The 18360-nt window shown below is 42.1% G+C and overlaps 1 protein-coding gene across 1 annotated transcript in view; it reads right to left on the reverse strand.

Moving 5' to 3' along the window:
* Positions 1–18360, reverse strand: part of TICRR (TOPBP1 interacting checkpoint and replication regulator) — a 42672-nt gene that overhangs the window by 18940 nt on the left and 5372 nt on the right. The window contains exons 3-14 of the mRNA XM_080807661.1: positions 16889–17124; positions 15009–15243; positions 14006–14135; positions 9126–9265; positions 8148–8366; positions 5112–5263; positions 3933–4030; positions 3487–3580; positions 3313–3392; positions 2906–3145; positions 2324–2420; positions 387–441 (exon numbers count right to left, since the gene is read on the reverse strand). Of these exons, the coding sequence (XP_080663787.1) occupies positions 387–441; positions 2324–2420; positions 2906–3145; positions 3313–3392; positions 3487–3580; positions 3933–4030; positions 5112–5263; positions 8148–8366; positions 9126–9265; positions 14006–14135; positions 15009–15243; positions 16889–17124 (1776 nt within the window). The remainder of the gene's footprint in view (positions 1–386; positions 442–2323; positions 2421–2905; positions 3146–3312; positions 3393–3486; positions 3581–3932; positions 4031–5111; positions 5264–8147; positions 8367–9125; positions 9266–14005; positions 14136–15008; positions 15244–16888; positions 17125–18360) is intronic.

Below are 18360 nucleotides of genomic sequence, written 5' to 3' on the forward strand. Positions count from 1 at the left end.
TTCTCTCGTGGTCTCAGCAATATCCCTTACCGCCCACCCCCCAACACCGGCCCATGAAAGTTACGATGGAAGCAGGGATCACGTGGTGCGCTCAGTGGTCACGTCAAGTGCTTTCACCCAAACCAGTTTATCACCGCTTCTTTTCCTTTTTGTGGCTTTCACAGTAATGGTGATTTTAAGAAAGACTTCCGACCAGTGATTTTGCAGAATGCAGTATTTTGAGAGCATGTGAATACCTTATTCTCCATGCATTTGGACATATTTCATTAAGCAACAATTATACAAAATTCTCATTTACAACTATATGCAGCTGCTAAAATACATGCCATTAAGCGGAGTTTGTCATGCTAGTGAATAAATGTGTGCACTGCGAGAGCCCGGCGTACCTTGTACTGGATCTTTCAGCGGAAGCGGAGGCTGCTGAAGAGGACAGGAGCTCTCCTGGAAGAGGAGAAAACCGACGTTCATTTAAAAGAATAAAAATTCCACGTGAAATCCTCTGGTCCTTGCAGTTCCACTTGTAGGAATCCCTAACAGGAATACTTATAAAATGCACAAAAACAGATATAGGTTCTAAGGACACGGAAGCCTGCATTAATAAGAAACATCCTCAATAGCCATAGTGAGGGACGCCTGGCTGGCTCAGTCAGTTAAGTGTCTGCCTTCGGCTCAGGTCATGACCCCAGGGTCCTGGGATCGAGTACCACATCGGACCCCCTGCCCAGCGGAAACCTGCTTCTCCCTCTGCCTCTGCCTACTACTCCCCTGCTTGTGTCCTAGCTCCTCTGACAAATAAATAAAACTTAAAAAAAATATATCCAGGGGCACCTGGGTGGCTCAGTTGGTTAAAGCAACTGCCTTTGGCTCAGGTCATGATCCTGGAGTCCCGGGATTGAGTCCCACATCGGGCTCCCTGCTCAGCAGGAAGTCTGCTTCTCCCGCTGACCTCTCTTCTCTCATGCTCTCTCTCTTTCATTGTCTCTCTCTACCTCTCAAATAAATAAATAAAATATTAAAAAAATATATATATCCATAGAATGAAACAAATTTTGATACATCCATCCAAAGCAGACATTAAAACATCAGAAAGACCTCTAGAAATAGAAAAGGAAGGAAGGCCTATCTGTATGTACATGGAAACAAGTCCATGATGGGGAAAAGGAAAAAAAAAAAAAACGAACAGAACGAGTATAACAGGTTTGTACAACTGTTTGTAATGTGTGTGTGTGTGTGTAACAGATAATGAAGACATCTTTGATGTGTGCTATTGGTATATATAGAAAAGGGCCTGGAACAGACACAACAAACAGTCATCAAGGATTACTTCTAAAGAATGAACGGAGGAGGGGCGACTGAGTGGCTCAGTCGGATGAGCACCAGACCCTTGATTTTGGCTCAAGTCACTATCTGAGGGTTTTGAAATTCTCAGGGTTGTGAGATTGGGCCCCTGCGGCAGGCTCCGCGCTCAGTGGAGTCTGCTCAAGATTCCCTCTCATCCGCTCCTCTCTCGCCCCAAAAAATACATAAAATCTTGAATTAAAAAAAAAAAAATGGAGACGAGACACTTAAGGGTAAAGCTATATAAACTAGAGGATGACTACACGCTTCAGGACTTCACTGCACTAATCTATTCACTATTCGATAGTCTAAAAATCTAGATGCATCTAAACAACAGAAGTGTTTTTAAAGCTTTTGTTTCCAATTATGCCAATATATTTTTTAAAAAATGAACTACCACATACAGGCTGACTTAGGAGTGCTAGAAGGACTGCAAATCATTGTAACATCTAGAGAGAAAGGAGGTCTGACACCTTTGTTGCCGTCCACCTCTGGATTTTCCATGATTTCTGATCCGAATTCCATCTTTTTTCAAGGCATACTGAAGATGTGAACACCACTAACTTTTTTTTTTTTAATAATTTTTTAAAAGATTTTTATTTATTTGACAGAGATCACAAGTAGGCAGAGAGGCAGGGAGAGAGGGGAGGGGAAGCAGGCTCCCCGCTGAGCAGATAGCCCGATGCGGGGCTTGATCTCAGGACTCTGAGATCATGACCTAAGCTGAAGGCAGAGGCTTAACCTGCTGAGCCACCCAGGCACCCCATGGGTAAAATGGTTTATCTTTAACAAACCTGTAGTTCTTCAGTTGTTGGATTCCAGTTGAATACTCATTCATAAAACCCTCTCGTTTTATTTCTGTATCCTCCAGGGTCCCACTCCCTCAAAGCAGAGGCATTCCCCTTCAAGCTTATTTATTGCATCAACTCATGCTGGAAGGAACAGATCTGGTGGCACTATCTCCTGTCCCTTGGGAAAAACTTACGTTTTTTGTAGCTCTCTTGGACACTTTGGGGATCTCAATTTGTCGAAGATTCTGCGAAACCTCCGCAATGCTTTTATGTCTTATTAATGCATTTTTCCTTTTAAAAACAGAAACAAACAGCCATTACACATGGAACAGAGGTTATGAGTAAATGAGAAAAGAATCAGAGTTGAAAATAACACACTAATTAATAAAAGTCAGTTATCTTGGCATTGGTCTGAATTTGTAGCAAAACATGGCAACCTCACAATTTCCAAAAGTTAGCTACTATCAGTTCAACTAGTTACGAACAACAGGGAGCATCAAGGAAAACAAAGTCACCGAAGCCCGAAGCTTATCTCAGAAAAGGCTCCTGGCTCCTTGAGACCCTATGTGGACAAACAAGGGCACTGTGGACTATGTTATCAATCCTGCGTATTCCCCGAATAAAATACAGGATGCTAGATGCTGCATGTTAGGAATGCCTATAGATGGCTTCTGGGATTCAGACAGAAGGAGAACCAGTCATTCAACAAATTCTATACCAAGACAACTGCCCTCTGTCTGACCTACAACAGAGCACGTAATTCCTTCAACTCCTACCTTCTTTTCTTAGCCGATCTGGTGCGAAGCTCTTCCAGCTGGTCAGACTCAGTGCCACCAGACACTGATCTGTGAGCACTTGACGGAAGAGGCACAGAGAGAAGGGGTGATATGTTTTCTTGTGTCACGGAGTCGTCACTGAAAAAATCTAGAGGAAGGACACCAGCCAGCTTCTGAGGAATCATAAACCCCAGGCTGTCATAAAGATTTCCAAGTGTCTTCGGGATGGAGTCGATATACCTGCGGAAGAGATTGGTTAACTGTGCGACGGTCACCATTCCGCCCTCTCCGTTCCGCCCCGCATCCAGCAGGACAGACAGTCCTTAGAATTCCGTAATTCTCACATAATACCAACCACATGCAGTTCCTGGTAAGACAGTTCTAAAGTTAATAGTCATCAAACTCACAATCCCAAGATTTCCTCCAGAAACTTTGCTAGGTATGCCGAATCCTCAGTCAAACACACCGTGCGCAGCAAGCCTGTCACCTGAAGAAGATAACCGAAAATGACCACGTGCCTCCTGCAGGGAAGCGGAGAGCCTTTCGGGCTCGTCTCCGGCGGCGCTGGGCTATATACTTGCCTCCTTCACCACCTGCTCCGTCTCAGCGGTGTTTTCGTGGACGGACGGGCACTGCAGACACAGCTCCAAACGAAGAAACACCTGAAGCTGGCACCTTGACAGAATGAAATACTTGGGTCATATCCATCCCGAGTGCCATTTAACTACACGCTCCCTCCTTAAGCAAAGATCTGTTTACAGAAGAACTGACAACCGAAAAGGAGAAGAGACACTACTTTTAAATAGGGTAGCTCAAACTGCACATCAGAACATCACGGAGAATCAGCCTCTAGGAGCAACTGGCAATCTAGTTTGTATTTATTTATCAATCAGTCAATCAATCCATTTTAAGTGGATCCAAGCAAATCTTGGAGCTGTTCTGGAGTGATATAAATAAATAAATAAATACATACATACTCCCCCCATACCTACATATATAAAGTAAATATATCAAGGTAGTTACTTACTCTCTGACTTTATCTTCATCCAGTTTTTCCCCTAGATTCTGTCGAAGACTTTTGCTAGTTTTTAAGAGGCTATTTTTCACTTGATTCACGCAGTTCATCTGAAAATACAAAATTATTACGTAGGAGACTACTGGGTTACATATTATTTCTAATTTATTTCACAGCTCATTAACGTCCTAAGAAGGGAAGTACGTCCCTTACGAATTGCCCCCTTATTTCATTTGAATGAAAAATAGTGAAATGAATGTGCAGGGTGCCTGGGTGACTCAGTCGGTTGAGTGTCATCTTGGTTTCAGCTTAAGTCATGATCTCGGGGTCGTGGGATCAAGCCCCCCACTGGACTCTGCGCTTGATGCAGTCTCCTTGAGATTCCCTCTCTCTCCCTCTGCTTACATGTTCTATTTTAAATGAAATCTTTAAAAAAAAATGTTCTTTCTCCTTATCTTCAAAAGTAACATGGTAAAAAGTATTTGAGAACAAGGGAACATGGATACAAGCCTGCATATCTGACCTTTTTAAAAAAAAAAAAAAGATTCCTTAGGGGTGTAGGGGTACCTGTCTGGCTCAGTCAGTACAGCATATAACTCTTGATCTCAGGGTTATAAGTTCAAGCCCCACGTTGGGCGTGGAGCCTACAATCATTTAATCAATAAAATTAAATAAATAAATACATATATATATAAATAAGGACCATAAGCAAGTCCTGTCCACTTGAGAGGAGCCTGGCTTTCACCACTAACCATGAATAAAAACAATAGCATGGTCTAAACTAGTGGTTGGCAACACTCCCTGTGCATAAGAATCACCTAGCAAGCTTTTTATAAGTACATATACCCAGGAACAACCTCAGTTGGTCTTGAGGAAGCCAGGCATCAGCATTTTTTAAAAAATGTTCCAGGTGAATCTGGGTAAGAACCACCAGCTTAATTCATGCAGCTAACGTGTAGTTCAGGACAGAGATTTCATTAGAAAAGAAGTACGTGTAATTTCCACTACACTCACTTGTCCTATTTCCTGGGTTTCTGTCTTACCAGTTCACCATGTCAACCTTCCAAGGTCTGGAATTATGTTCACCCCCTTGCTTATCTTACTTGTGAATCACACACCACGTAACAGTCATTTCCCAACACATATGGCCAAACCCGCCAACAAGCATCCAACCACCCCATACTCTCTTACTTCTAATTCCTTGGTGCCTTTGGATTTTAGGAATGCTTTAATGGTTGAGATCATATTCTGAGCACATGAATGCAATGTGTTTTCTCCTGTGGCCACAGTCTTCTGGTAATTTTCATGTATGTAAGACAGGAGCTCCTCTTCTGTTTTAAAATCTATGAAAAAAAATCAAATTGATCATTGCATTTAGCTGAAGTCATTGTATTGTTTAAGTCAGTGGTCAACTGGGAACTTTTGCCTCCCAGGGAACATGTGACTGTGTTTGGGTTGCCAGCCTGGTGGGGATCTAGTGGGCAGAGGCCAGGGATGCTGCTAAAAATCCTACAGCACAAAGGACAAAGAGATTATCCCACCCAAAATGTCAACAGTGTGGAGGCTGAGAAACTGCAGAGATGGTCATTTTAAGGCTTTGCAAATCAAATGTGCATGTTATAAATTAAAGGATAACGATTATGGGAAATAAACAAACTATAGGGGTGCCTGGCTGGCTCAGTCAGTAGAGCATGTAACTCTTGATCTCAGGGTTATGAGTTCAAGCCCCACATTGGGTGTAGAGACTACTTAAAAATAAAATCTTAAAAAAGCAAAACAGGGGCACGTGGGTGGCTCAGCTGTTAAGCGTCTGCCTTTGGCTCAGATCATGATCCTGGCTGGAGTCCTGGGATTGAACCCCACATTAGGGTCCCTGCTCAGCAGGGAACCTGCTTCTCCCTCTCCTACTCCCCCTGCTTGTGTTCCCCTTTCTCATTATCTCTTCTTTCCCTGTCAAATAAATAAATAAAATCCAAAAAAAACCCAAAAAAACAAAAAAAGCAAAACCAAACAGAACTATATAACCTCCAAACCTAGCAGAAAGGAAAAAAGAGGAATAAACAGAACTTGATTAATCACATAGTCTGCTAGAAAGGAAAAAATAAAAACTATAGAAAGCACAAAATAAGACACTAAAAAACTTCCAAGCTTATCAGTAATTATAAACATTTATTTTACAAATGTGCTTGCTGAGTAAAAGAAACTATCAGATTGGATTAAAAAATTCCCTCACGTTATAGATGTCAGAAAATACTTAGAATTAAGTATCAGTGAAAACAGAATATAACAAACTTGTATAATGCAGTTAAACTTAAAGGAAAATTCATAGACTTAAATAATCCCTTAAAGAAAAAAAAATAGGGGCACCTGGGTGACTCAGTCAGTTAAGTGTCTGCCTTTGGCTCTGGTCATAATCTTGGGGTCCTGGGATCAAGCCCCGTATTGGGCTCCCTGCTCAGCAGGAAGCGTTTTCTCCCTCTGCCCTTCCCCCTGTTCATGTTCACGCGCTCTCTCTGCACCCTCCACAATAAATAAAATCTTTTTAAAAAATAAATAAATAAATAAAAACCAGGGTTGCCTGGGTGGCTCAGTGGGTTAAGCCTCTGCCTCTGGCTTAGGTCATGATCTCAGGGTCCTGGGATCGAGCCCTGCATCGGGTTCTTTGCTCAGCAGGGAGCCTGCTTCCCACCCCTCTCTCTGCCTGCTGCTCTGCCTACTTGTGATCTCTATCTCTCTCTGTCAAATAAATAAATAAAATCTTAAAAAATAATAATAAAATAAAATAAAAACCAATCAGCTAAGGGTCCAACACAAGAAATAACATGAGAGTAAACCCCAAAAATAAAGGCAATAAGAAAGATAGGAACAAAAATGAATAGGAAGAAAAAAAAAAAGAAATGAGAGATCAACAGAAGCAAAACAATGATTCTCTGAAAACCCAAATCCAGAAACCTATAGTGTGAGCCATTTTAAATGGGAGAAAGCATAAATAAGCAACATTAGAATGAAACAATCTAGAGCAGAAATTTGAAACACTAGTAAGAGGTAAGGTTGAAGTTCATTTTCTCCATAAAGATACCCATGTGTTCCAACACTATTTGTTGAAAAGATTACCCTTTGCCCACTGGATTACCGAGGCACCTTTATCAAAAAGCTGTGTGCCACTGTCGGGCAGGTCTATCTCTGCTCAGAATCTAGTCCAGAAACTGTTAATAGCACATAGTCTTGAATGCTGTTAATTTTGCTCTCTCCTGAATGAACGAACCATCCACGTTCTTGAATACTTTTACTAGCTCATTAAAGACATTCTGTCTCATTCAGACTGATGATCGTCTATGAATCTAACATTCCACAGGCCAAAAACAAAACAAAACAAAAAAAACCCACCCTTCAAGAAGAATTTATTTATTTATTCCAGAATTCTCAAAAGAAATCAAAGTTATTGTCTTTTAAATAAATGCAGTTATTGCCTCAAGTCCCTAAGCTATCTTTACAGCTCTCTCACAGGACTGGCTCTAAATGTGCCCTGAGAAGGAGAAACCTACTGCAATTCTATCCCTTTCTTAGAAAAGAAATAAAGAATGGCAAAATTAGTACTATCGGACGAAATTCTTCTGCCCAACTCTGAAAGACCTCAATAGCCTAGACTGCTCCCAAAGCTTTCCCCTTCCCCTTCCTCCATGCAGAAAGCTGCTTTAACCACTTGTCGTATGGCTGTGCCATGGCCCTTCTTGTGACTTTGCTTAGGCCAGTCCCCCACCTAGCATGCGCTCTCTTACCGTGCTGCCATCTCAACTCCTCAGCATCCAGCCTGGGCTCCCCCTGGCTCCCAAGAAGCCTCCTCAGCCTACTGCGGCCCAAGGCTGCCCTTCCTGTTCTCCGCTCCTCGTATGTCTTTAGTTTCCCAACAAGCAAGTCCTTCCTGTTGGAGATTCCTGGCTCTCTTATGTATTAGGCTGCATTAGTTCATTGTGCATTTCATATGTGTGTGTGTGTGTGCGCATCTGCATATATGAACTATTATCACCTTTGCGGTTGGATCATAATCTGAGACCAGGACATGATCTTCTTTTTATTGTGTTCCCCATAACACACTTTGAGGAATGCAGCTGATGTCTGATAAATTGTTCGTTAATTGAGGGATAGAATTGAAACTTATAAGAATCTGAGGGTATGAAAGAGTCAACCTGGCCTTAGACACCAAAAGGCTATGGAACTGAGGAATACCTTTAGGTTTAGAGCTTCGTAGTGTCCTTCCTCGGTTTTCCCATTTATCTGCTGTCCTCCCACCGGCCGCCCGTGGGACGCCCTTCTCCCCGGCCGCCTCCGGACCGCCGTCGGGACACAGCTTCTGCGCCTTCACGTTCAGCCTCGCCACATTCAGCATCTTCAGGGAGCGGCACATGGTGCTCATCTTCCGCCGCACGGGAGTCCGAGGGACCCCTCCTTCCAAGACAACAGCGTGCAGACAAAAGGAAAATAGCTTTCACTGCTGCTGATTTAGGAACCACTTTAAGTCAGAAAGTCAGATGAAGCATTCTGTGACAGAGTAGAAAGCGTAGCCCTTCGGTGGTTCGTGCATTTCTCTGTACCTCCAGCCCGGAGGAGAGAGAGAGCTCTTCTTTAAACTGAAGTTTAGGAACAAAACATCGCAACAGGACCCGAGGATTTTTAGTAAGGCCAATGCCAGACCCATTTGGTGTTCCCCGATGGTCAGAGTTGTGACGTAACTCTCCTGAAAGCTACTCTCTCCCACTTTTTGGTACAGTCACTTGTTCCTGACAACTTATTCTAAGGAAGGCACTCAAAGAATAAATCACCTGCATCATGCACAGTCTAGTATTTACAATGATGAAAACTGAAAATCTCTTGGACAATGTAAGATTTTTGTAAATTTTGTGAAGCGACGAGGCAGAATAGTAACTGAACAGGCAAGGAAGCAGATAGGTATTTATATGCAGCGCACAAGGCTGGATTTGTATCTCTGTCATAACTAAGAATGGAAACGGTTTATTAAGAAAGTAGGATTGTGGGCGATTTTTAAACATCACTTTTGTAACTCATGTAATCTTTTTCAAATTTGAAATATAAGAACTTGTCCTTCTCTCATTCAGTGACCATTTCAACCTCATTTTAGGGAATGCTAATCTTTTAAAACACACACGCTCAAACAAGACTGCCTCAAGAAACAGTCGGTGTGCTTACGTCTCTTTTTGCTGGCTTCCGGATTGGACACGGCGGACTCTTCCCGAGACTTCCTCTGGTAGAGCTTGGACAGGCAACACGTTAACTCACTTTCAGTTTTGGAAGACTCTTCCTTATCAGATGAGGCAGCCTGCAGTAATCTGTGAACAAAGCAAGAGGTCTAGGATAAAGCTGAAATTCTGGTTTTTCCAAAAACGCTTTAACAACAAAATTCATGATCCTTTTAAAAGCTAATCAAAAGATGTCTGCACAAGAAGCCTTCAAAAATATTTTTGGCTTGGAAGGGAAAATATCCCTCGCTTCTCACAATTTAAACACTTACACCAGAAGATAGGAGAGAAACATGCAGTAGACCTCCCCAACACACCCCCACAGCTCTCAGAAGAAACCAACCCATGCAACAGACTTAATAATCACACTTGTAGACTCCATAACTGTGACACAATAAATGCGTGTTGTTTAAGTCCCTCAAACAAAACAAAACAAAACAAAAACAAAAACAAAAAAACCACTCAGGAACGGAAGCTACCTGTTCACAAAACCATTAATCATGACACACAGGGCTGACTTACTACCAAGATTCTTCACATCCTAGGGTACATGCAGGCAACTATCCCATAGTTATTTTTTACTCAGTGTCAATGAAGTGTAAGACGGTGTAACAGAACATTGTCACAGCGACCCCTAAACCATTCTTTTGCATTGTAGTAAACTGATCTGGGATTGTGAGAAGGGGATGAAGCAGGCCGTTGGGGGTGATCACATATCCAATGCTCTTCTGCCTAGGTCTACGTGTCAGTCACTAAGCAAACTAAGAACATGGCAACACTTTCAAAATGCATTACTTGTATTTCACTGTCCTCCATTATGTGATATTATCTGATTTAAAGTAGGAGGAAGTTACAGCGATGGGCGTTGAATCTACTGGGGGTCTCAGCCTCACCGTAGCATGTCTGAAGCAGACTAATTCTCCCCAAGTGCTGGGATTGCCTTTCACTGAGGGGAGGGTTTGTTTTTCTGTTAATTTAGAACTTACGAACCTTTCAAATATACAGTAGAGAAAACATTATTAGCTATGTACATCCCAACAAGATTAAATGTTTGCTAATGTTTTACTCTATCAATTTCAGATTTTTTAAAAAAATATTTTATTTATTTATTTGACAGAGAGAGAGATCACAAGCAGGCAGAGGGGCAGGTGGGGGGGGGCAGGCTCCCCGCTGAGTAGAGAGCCCAATGTGGGGCTCGATCCCAGGACCCTGAGACCACGACCTGAGCCTAACCTTCTGAGCCACCCAGGTGCCCCTACTTCAGATTTTTTTAACGAAATTAAGCATAATAGACACAAAAAAGCCCACTCTATCTTTTCCCATCCCTTCCTTCCAGAGGTATTCCTAGACCTGTGTTTATTTATAGAGACATACGTTGTATGGAAACCAACATAAATTGCCATTATGTACATTCTAAGTTTTTAAAAATATCATATGTCACACCCATCCCTCTGCACTTTTTTGTCTGTATGCAACATATTTTTCACGAGCATACAAGTAGTTCTAACTTACTCAGTTTCACTACTCTGTAATATTCCCTTGTATAATTATACCATAGTTTGTTTCTCCATTTCCCCACTGAGACACGGCTGATTCTTTCCACTTTTTCACTTTTAACGACTTGCAGTGAGCAATCGAGCGCAGCTCTCACGTTTGTGCAGAAACTTCTCTAATGCAGACACGTGTAAGTGCAATTGCTGGCTGTCAGTAAGTTTCTGCTTTACTAGGAATACAGTCTGCTCTCTGAAATGGTTGTAACCATTTATAATTCCATCGTCTAAAGTGTTCTCATTTTCCCTCGTGCTAGATCGGATTTACGGACCTAGGACAATTTACTGGTATAAAATAGAATCTTGTAGGTTTTTTCTTATTGTGGTTTTCATTTCCGTTTGAGCATTTTTTTTTTTTTAAGTAAGTTCTATGTCCAACGTGGAGCTTGAACTCAGGACCCCGAGATCCAGAGTCATCTGCCCCCCGGACTGAGCCGGCCAGCTGTCCCAGCTGTTTCGCAGCTTTTCACATTACTGCTCTGCCCCAGATTTCATTGCGTGAACTGCTTGTTTGCATTCTTTGCCCAATTGCTTGTCTTTTCCTTGTTGATTTCTAGGAGCTCTGTACTAATTTAGATACTAATTCTTTGCTAGTTGTATGGAGTACAGCCACCCAGGCCTATGACTAGTCCTTTTCATCATACAGAAAATTTTAAATTATAGTCATCTATTTTCATTCATGGTTGGAACGCTTGAGGTTTTATGCAAAAAGATCCATTCCCAGCCTCAACTACTCATTTTCCCTTCTTACAATTTTATTTATTCACTTTTTACAGGGGAAAGCGTGAACACAGTCCCCCACTACCACAAATTATGCAGTCGAGTTTCCCACATTTGGGGAAATCGCAGGGGTCAGCACATTCGGAGTGCAATGGATAAGCCTTGCCCTGGGAAAACCACCTTCGTGATCATGGTATCTCCCCTGCCAGTTAAGTATCCTTCCTACAATTTTATTTATTTTTTTAATTTTTTAAAAATTTTTTAAGATTTTATTTATTTATTTGACAGAGACACAGCAAGAGAGAGAACACAAGCAGGGAGAGTGGGGGACGGAGAAGCAGGCTTCCTGCTGAGCAGGGTGCCTGATGCAGGGTTTGATCCCAGGACCCTGGGATCATGACCTGAGCCGAAGGCAGACACTTAACGACTGAGCCACCCAGGTCCCCCTTCTTACAATTTTAAAGCTTTACTTTTCACACTTATTTTTAAAATATTATTAGGAATTTATTATTGTGTATGCTGTGAAGTAGAAATCTAATTTTAATCTCTTTTTCTTCGAGAGAGCCAACTGTCACACCACCATTTATTGAACAGTCTGTTCTTTCCCAGATGTATAATTCCGCCTCTGTCATATGCTGAGCTCCCATATAGGTGTGGGTCATTTTGGGGGCACTTTACTGTTGCATGGGTCTCTCCGTCAATCATTGCACCCATCCCACACTGCCTTACTCACTAGAGCTTTATGGTAAACAATGCTTTCTTATAAGGGAAAGTGCACCTGTTCCATCTTGGCCCTTTTGAACTGTACCACACTCATGAATCAGAAAACTCGTTATTAAGTCAATTCTTCCCAGACTGACCTATAGACTCAGTGCACTGTTGGTCAAAAATCCCAGCAAGCTTTTCTGGTGGAAATTAACAGACTGATTCCATAATTTATGGAAATGCAAAGGATCTAGAATAGTCAAAGTCATTCTGAAAATTCTGAAAATAAAGCAAACGAAGTTGAGAGGACTAAGACAACCTGATTTTAGTACTCAAGACAATGTGATATTAACACACTGTCTGGACCAGATTCTTTTCAGAAATAGACCTAGATGATGGTGGCCAACTGATTTCGACAAAGCTGCCACAGTAACTGAGTGAGAAAAAGACTATCTTTTAACAAATGGTGCTGGAACAACTGGTTATCTCTATGGCAAAAATAAACCTTAGCTTTACCTCTTCATACTATTTTGAATTTCTTCTCTATCTCTTACATTTCTTTCTTTCTTTTTTTTTTTTTTAAGATTTCTTTACTTGAGAGAGAGAGTGAGAGAGAAAGAGTGTGGGGGGCGGGGGGCATGGGCAGAGGCAGAGAGACTCTCAAGCAGACTCCCTGCTGAGCACAGAGCCTGATGTGGGGCTCAATCCCAAGACCCTGAGATCATGACCTGAGTCAAAACCAAGAATCGTAGGCTATACTGAGCCCCGGGCACCCCTAATGTAAATGTTACATTTACATTAGAAATGTAAAAACATTTCTAATGTGGTTGTGTCTGGGTGGCTCAGTCGATTAGGCGTCTGCCTTTGGCTCAGGTCATGATCCCAGGATCCTGGGATCAAGTCCCAAATCAGGTTCCCTGACCAGTGGGGAGCCTGCTTTCCCCTCTCCCTCTGCCTGCCACTCCCCCTGCTTATGCTCTATCTCACATAAATAAAATATTAAAAAAAAAATTGATTTTGCTATAGATAATTCTATTTTATTTGGCTTCTCAAAGAATCACTTTATATTTGTTGATTTCTATTTTTTTTTTTTCTGTGATTCATGTTTATTCTTATCTTTTATTACTGTCTTATTTTGGGGGTTTACTCCCTTGTGTTACTTCCTGTACTGGACCCTTAATTAACTGGTTTTTAGCTCTTCTTCCTTAAAAGGTAAGTTCTATGAATCTTCCTTGAAGTATACTTAGCTGCATTAACTAAATGTTATTTTTCATTTTTACTGAGCTTTAATACTAAATATTTTCTGACTTCCATAATGAGTGCATTTTTACTTTTTCCAATTTTTTTTTATCGTGGCAAAATATACATGCCATGAATATAACATCCTAACCACTTTCGAGTACAAAATTCAGGGGTATTAAGCTGATTTATAATTAAGCTACCATCAATCACCTCCATCCATCTCCAGAACTTTCTTCATCTTGTAAAACTGAAACTCTATGACCATTTAAAATGCTCTCCATTGGGGTGCCTGGGTGGTTCAGTGGGTTAAGGCCTCTGCCTTCAGCTCAGGTCACGATCCCAGGGACCTGGGATCGAGCCCCGTATCCGGCTCTCTGCTTTGCAGAGAGCCTGCTTCCTCCTCTCTCTCTGCCTGTCTCCCTGCCTACTTGTGATCTCTGTCAAATAAATAAATAAAATCTTTAAAAAAAAAATGGTCTCCATTTTCACATAGTTTTTAATATTATGGGACTATACTTAGAAAATGTGGTATGCTACACAAACCAACCCATACGTAGAGAGAAGTGAGAGCTGATTTCATCAGTCAATATCCAGAGAAATAAAAAAGGTTTACCCGAATGACTCCATCAAACTTGAACTGGCACCACTAAGGTTAGAGCAAGGAAACCACTTCTCCACAACAGCTGCACTCCAGGGACCAGTGCGGCCAAGTTCCTGCTGGGCCCACTCTGGAACAGGAGCAGCTACGGGGACAGGAGCAGCGATGGGAGAGGATGGAAAGAGAGGCATTAGGCCCAAAGTGGAAGCACTCGACCCTCCCTTGGACAGGTGGCATTCTGACACAAGGCACACAAAGTCACATCATTAACAACATTCCTTCGTCCACATCACCAATTCCAATGGGCCTATGCTGTCTATGAAAAATGCTACCCAGCAATGTACAAATGTAGGCTAACTCATAGTTCCTCAAACGCACCAGACACACGACCTTCTCAGAGTCTTGGTGCTTGAGCTGCCTCTATCAGCAATGTTCTTCCTGTATTCCTTCCCACCCCTTACACTCCCCACCCCTTTTTTCCTGCTTTATTACAATGGCACTTATCTCTTTCAAACATACTACGCAACCTCCTTATTTATGGTCTTGTTTCCCTTGACTAGACAGTATACTAAGAACAGAGACTTCTATTTTGTTCTCTGACACATTGCCATTACTTAGTACAGCGCCTACCACAGCAGCCACTCAATAAATCTGTGGAATAAATATCAAATTGATTATATTTCTATCCACCCAGCATAAATAAGGTTTGTATTGTGTTAGTAACAATGCAACAGACTGGAAGGTAGACAGAATCACAATACTTTTATATTGTCTTCATTAAATATATTAATACAAGTTTCACCTTATACCTTTGATTTCAAAGCAGTTTCACAGAAGTGCTTTAGGATTTCTATAAATAATACTGATTTAAATTGCCTGAAGTATTGTAGCTTGCTTTTATCTGTTTTATAATAGATATTGGGGTTCACAAAGAGCACATTGAAAAAAAATTCTGACAGTGGAAAAAACTATAAACTCACTGCCTGGGAGTATGTTAGTTATTGGTTCAGAAGCTTACCGCAGGTAACAGGATCTTCAACTGGATTGTGAACCTGATTCAAGACACTATCCATAACATCAGAAACAAGGGAAGCTGTATCCTGGGGGCTCTCTGCCACAACTGTTTGGAGAAAAGGTCTTTGAAATTCAGCCTCCTCGGTGCGGAACACGGTGAGAATTGTAGCATTGGTGGAGAGCGGGGAAATAACTCCCGTGATGGGGGGCCAGCCTTCACCAAGGTCCACACTGGCAACCTACGTCAAAAGTTCTAATTAGTTGAGAAGAATGTTGTCCCATGGCTAAAGAAGAATGTAGCTTAGTAAAAGACAAAATGATAGTTTCTCCTGATGATTATTATTAGAAAAGTGAGAACTGTGGAAAAGACAGGCTGGATGGGTATAAGTGCTAGAATTGAATTTAGTGACCACATAACCTTAATCTCTCAATTTACAAATAAGAAAAAGCTAAGGTTCCCAGGAATATTTACTAAGCACTTACGATGAGATTATAACTCACCGAGTCCTCAAAACTGAGGACCTCACAACATTACTCTGAGGTAGAAATGATTATTATCTCGGAATTAAGGCTGAGAAATAAGCAACCTGCTTAAGGTCACCCAGGTACTAAGATGCAGAATCCAAGAGCATATGAATTCGAAACCCATGCTCTTAACTCCAATTGTTGGGTCCACGGTCAAAGGAGCGAGACTGATACAAAGAGAAGATCAAGCAAAGCTTTATTTCACGCCAAGCATCAAGAATCAAACTGACCGGCCAGGGATGTCTCTTGCAAAGAGGCGACGACCCTCTGCCTTACAGACTAGCTTTTAAGGGCAAAGGCCATGTGGTTGGGCCCGGCCACGCACAGGTGACCAATGAGATTGTAACACAGAGAAAGCTGCACAGCCCTGTCACACATAAGTGACCAACTGAATTACAATTTATCCTATAGTAGATATTTGAACTAGCCTATCACCTTGGTCAGAATGGGTACCCAAAAGGCACCCAAAGGGCGGGGCCCATACTCCTCGGTAGCTAGGAGACAGTATGCACCTCACTGATTGAATGCCTCCACCTGGCCTGACCTACCCCTGTACTTCGGCTTTGTTACTTGGGACTGGTTTCTGGGACTTGTTTTTAAGTAAATTCCCTGAATGGGGAGGGGCAGGGCCAGGATGGAGCTGCTCTGGCTAAATAGGCCCTTACACCAATACTACGACTTAAGGGAATTATTCAGATCACACGGTTGGGCAGCAGAGCTGAGACCCAATTCAGACTGCCTGACTCCCGACCCAGTGCTCTATCAGAACACACAACTCTTAGGACACCGGTTCAGAGACTCTACAGCTTTTCTCTGAGTGTCTCACAATGGGATCCGGAAGATGGAAGCCTTCTGAGGTAACGAAGGCGAAACACAAAGTAAGGTGAGAAATGTGCTCGTCTTTTAAAAATAACCATCACCTTTCAATCAAATCTGGATAAATATGTATTTTTCAGAAGACATTTCTGAGTTTGTGTAACTACTGAACACTATTACAATCTAATGTTATAGTGCAGGGCTTTTAAAAAATTATATTGATTATATAAAGTTAATAAATATATAACAGAATGCTTACAAAATAACTAGAAACCAGGCATTACTTCACCACCCTAAACTAATACTTGCATTCCATTCAGCCCACTGCCTTTTTTCCCCATGTGACTATAATTTAACTTAATTGGGATCAAGGTACATGCAGTTCTATAAACTGTTTCGTCACTAAGGAGCACTGTCATGATGCTACATGTGTCACTGAAACCACGCCGCGTAGAACATTCCTCGGCACTTCATAAACACACTAATTTCACCTCACCAGTGTGGTTTCAGACCAGAAGGACTGAGCATGCGCCAGGTACCTACCAGGTGTAACTCTTCAGCAGTCAGCCTGCTTACCAGCTGCTGGAATAACACCCTCTGAGTTGACCTGTTCTCCGGACTTTGTAGCATCCAGCTCTCAGTGCCCAAAGTGCTACTCGCTGGGAGAGACCACTGGCTTGCGGTGCCTTTTAAAAAAATTCTGACCGGTTTCTGGAAATGTCTCTGATGCATGGCCAGGGGCTCTAGGGTGACTGTCCATGTTTCTTGAGTTTCTTTGCCTGTTAGAGATAAGGAATATTAAAATTTTAATATAATCGTTACTAAAAATAGATTTAATAGCAAGAAGAAAAAAAATGAGATTGTCAGTGTGGTACTGGTATTGTCCCTTCACGGTTCAGCCCTCATCCCACTGCTAACAGGCCAGCAGAGCGAGTGCATTTCGTTCTATAGGAAGAGCTATATATGAACAGAATCACAAGGATCCAACTGAGTGTCAGAAATTCTCAGTAATCATGCCTCAGAAAGAAGTATTGAAGCAATACTCGAGACTTACAAAAAAGACAACATGGCTTAAATCTATAAAATAGAGTATATCACATCATAGGAGAATGTTGAATTCTAAAGATTACATATGACAAAACTACTGCAACAAAACTACTCTTGGGGCGCCTGGGTGGCTCAGTGGGTTGAGCCTCTGCCTTCGGCTCAGGTCATGATCTCAGGGTCCTGGGATCGAGCCCCACATCGGGCTCTCTGCTCGGCGGGGAGCCTGCTTCCCCCTCTCTCCCTGCCTGCCTCTCTGCCTACTTGTGATCTGTCAAATAACTAAATAAAATCTTAAAAAAAAAAACTACTCTCGAAATTTCCTTAAACTGCACACAATGTATGTAACATAGTTTTATGTACCCATCTTCTGTGTGGATATGGGATTCAGAAGTGAGATTCACTATACAGCGGACCATGCAGTGAACTTCTGAGGAGTCTAACATGCTGGCTCTTCCTGGTAAAAAGCACCATTTTCAGAGGCTGGTGACTGATTTTTCTTCTCTCAATCATTGCTTCCCTATGGCCTTCCATTTATCAGTTTTTTTGATGAGGTGGGAAATCTTACCACCCCTTTGCCTGGGCACCTGAACAGTATTATCCTTCTTTTCAACAGCTGGGAAATTCTTTAAAAATCACTCACTATTCTTTTTAAAGAGGAGCTGGCAGTTACCCGGTGCCCGTGTTTAACACTTCCCCGTGCTACCTGATTCTGCACAGCTTATTTTTTTTTAAAGATTTTATTTATTTATTTGAGAGAGAGTGAGAGAAAGAGAGAGTGAGAGAGCGTGAGAGGGGAGAATGTCAGAGGGAGAAGCAGACTCCCCATGGAGCCGGGAGCCTGAAGCGGGACTCGATCCCAGGACTCCAGGATCATGACCTGAGCCGAAGGCAGTCGCCCAACCAACTGAGCCACCCAGGTGCTCTGCACAGACCCCTTTTAATTACAAGCATTAATCGAGTGCCTAGGC

The sequence above is a fragment of the Martes martes genome (genome assembly GCF_963455335.1).
Source record: "Martes martes genome assembly, chromosome: 7".
Classification (NCBI taxonomy): Eukaryota; Metazoa; Chordata; class Mammalia; order Carnivora; family Mustelidae; genus Martes; species Martes martes.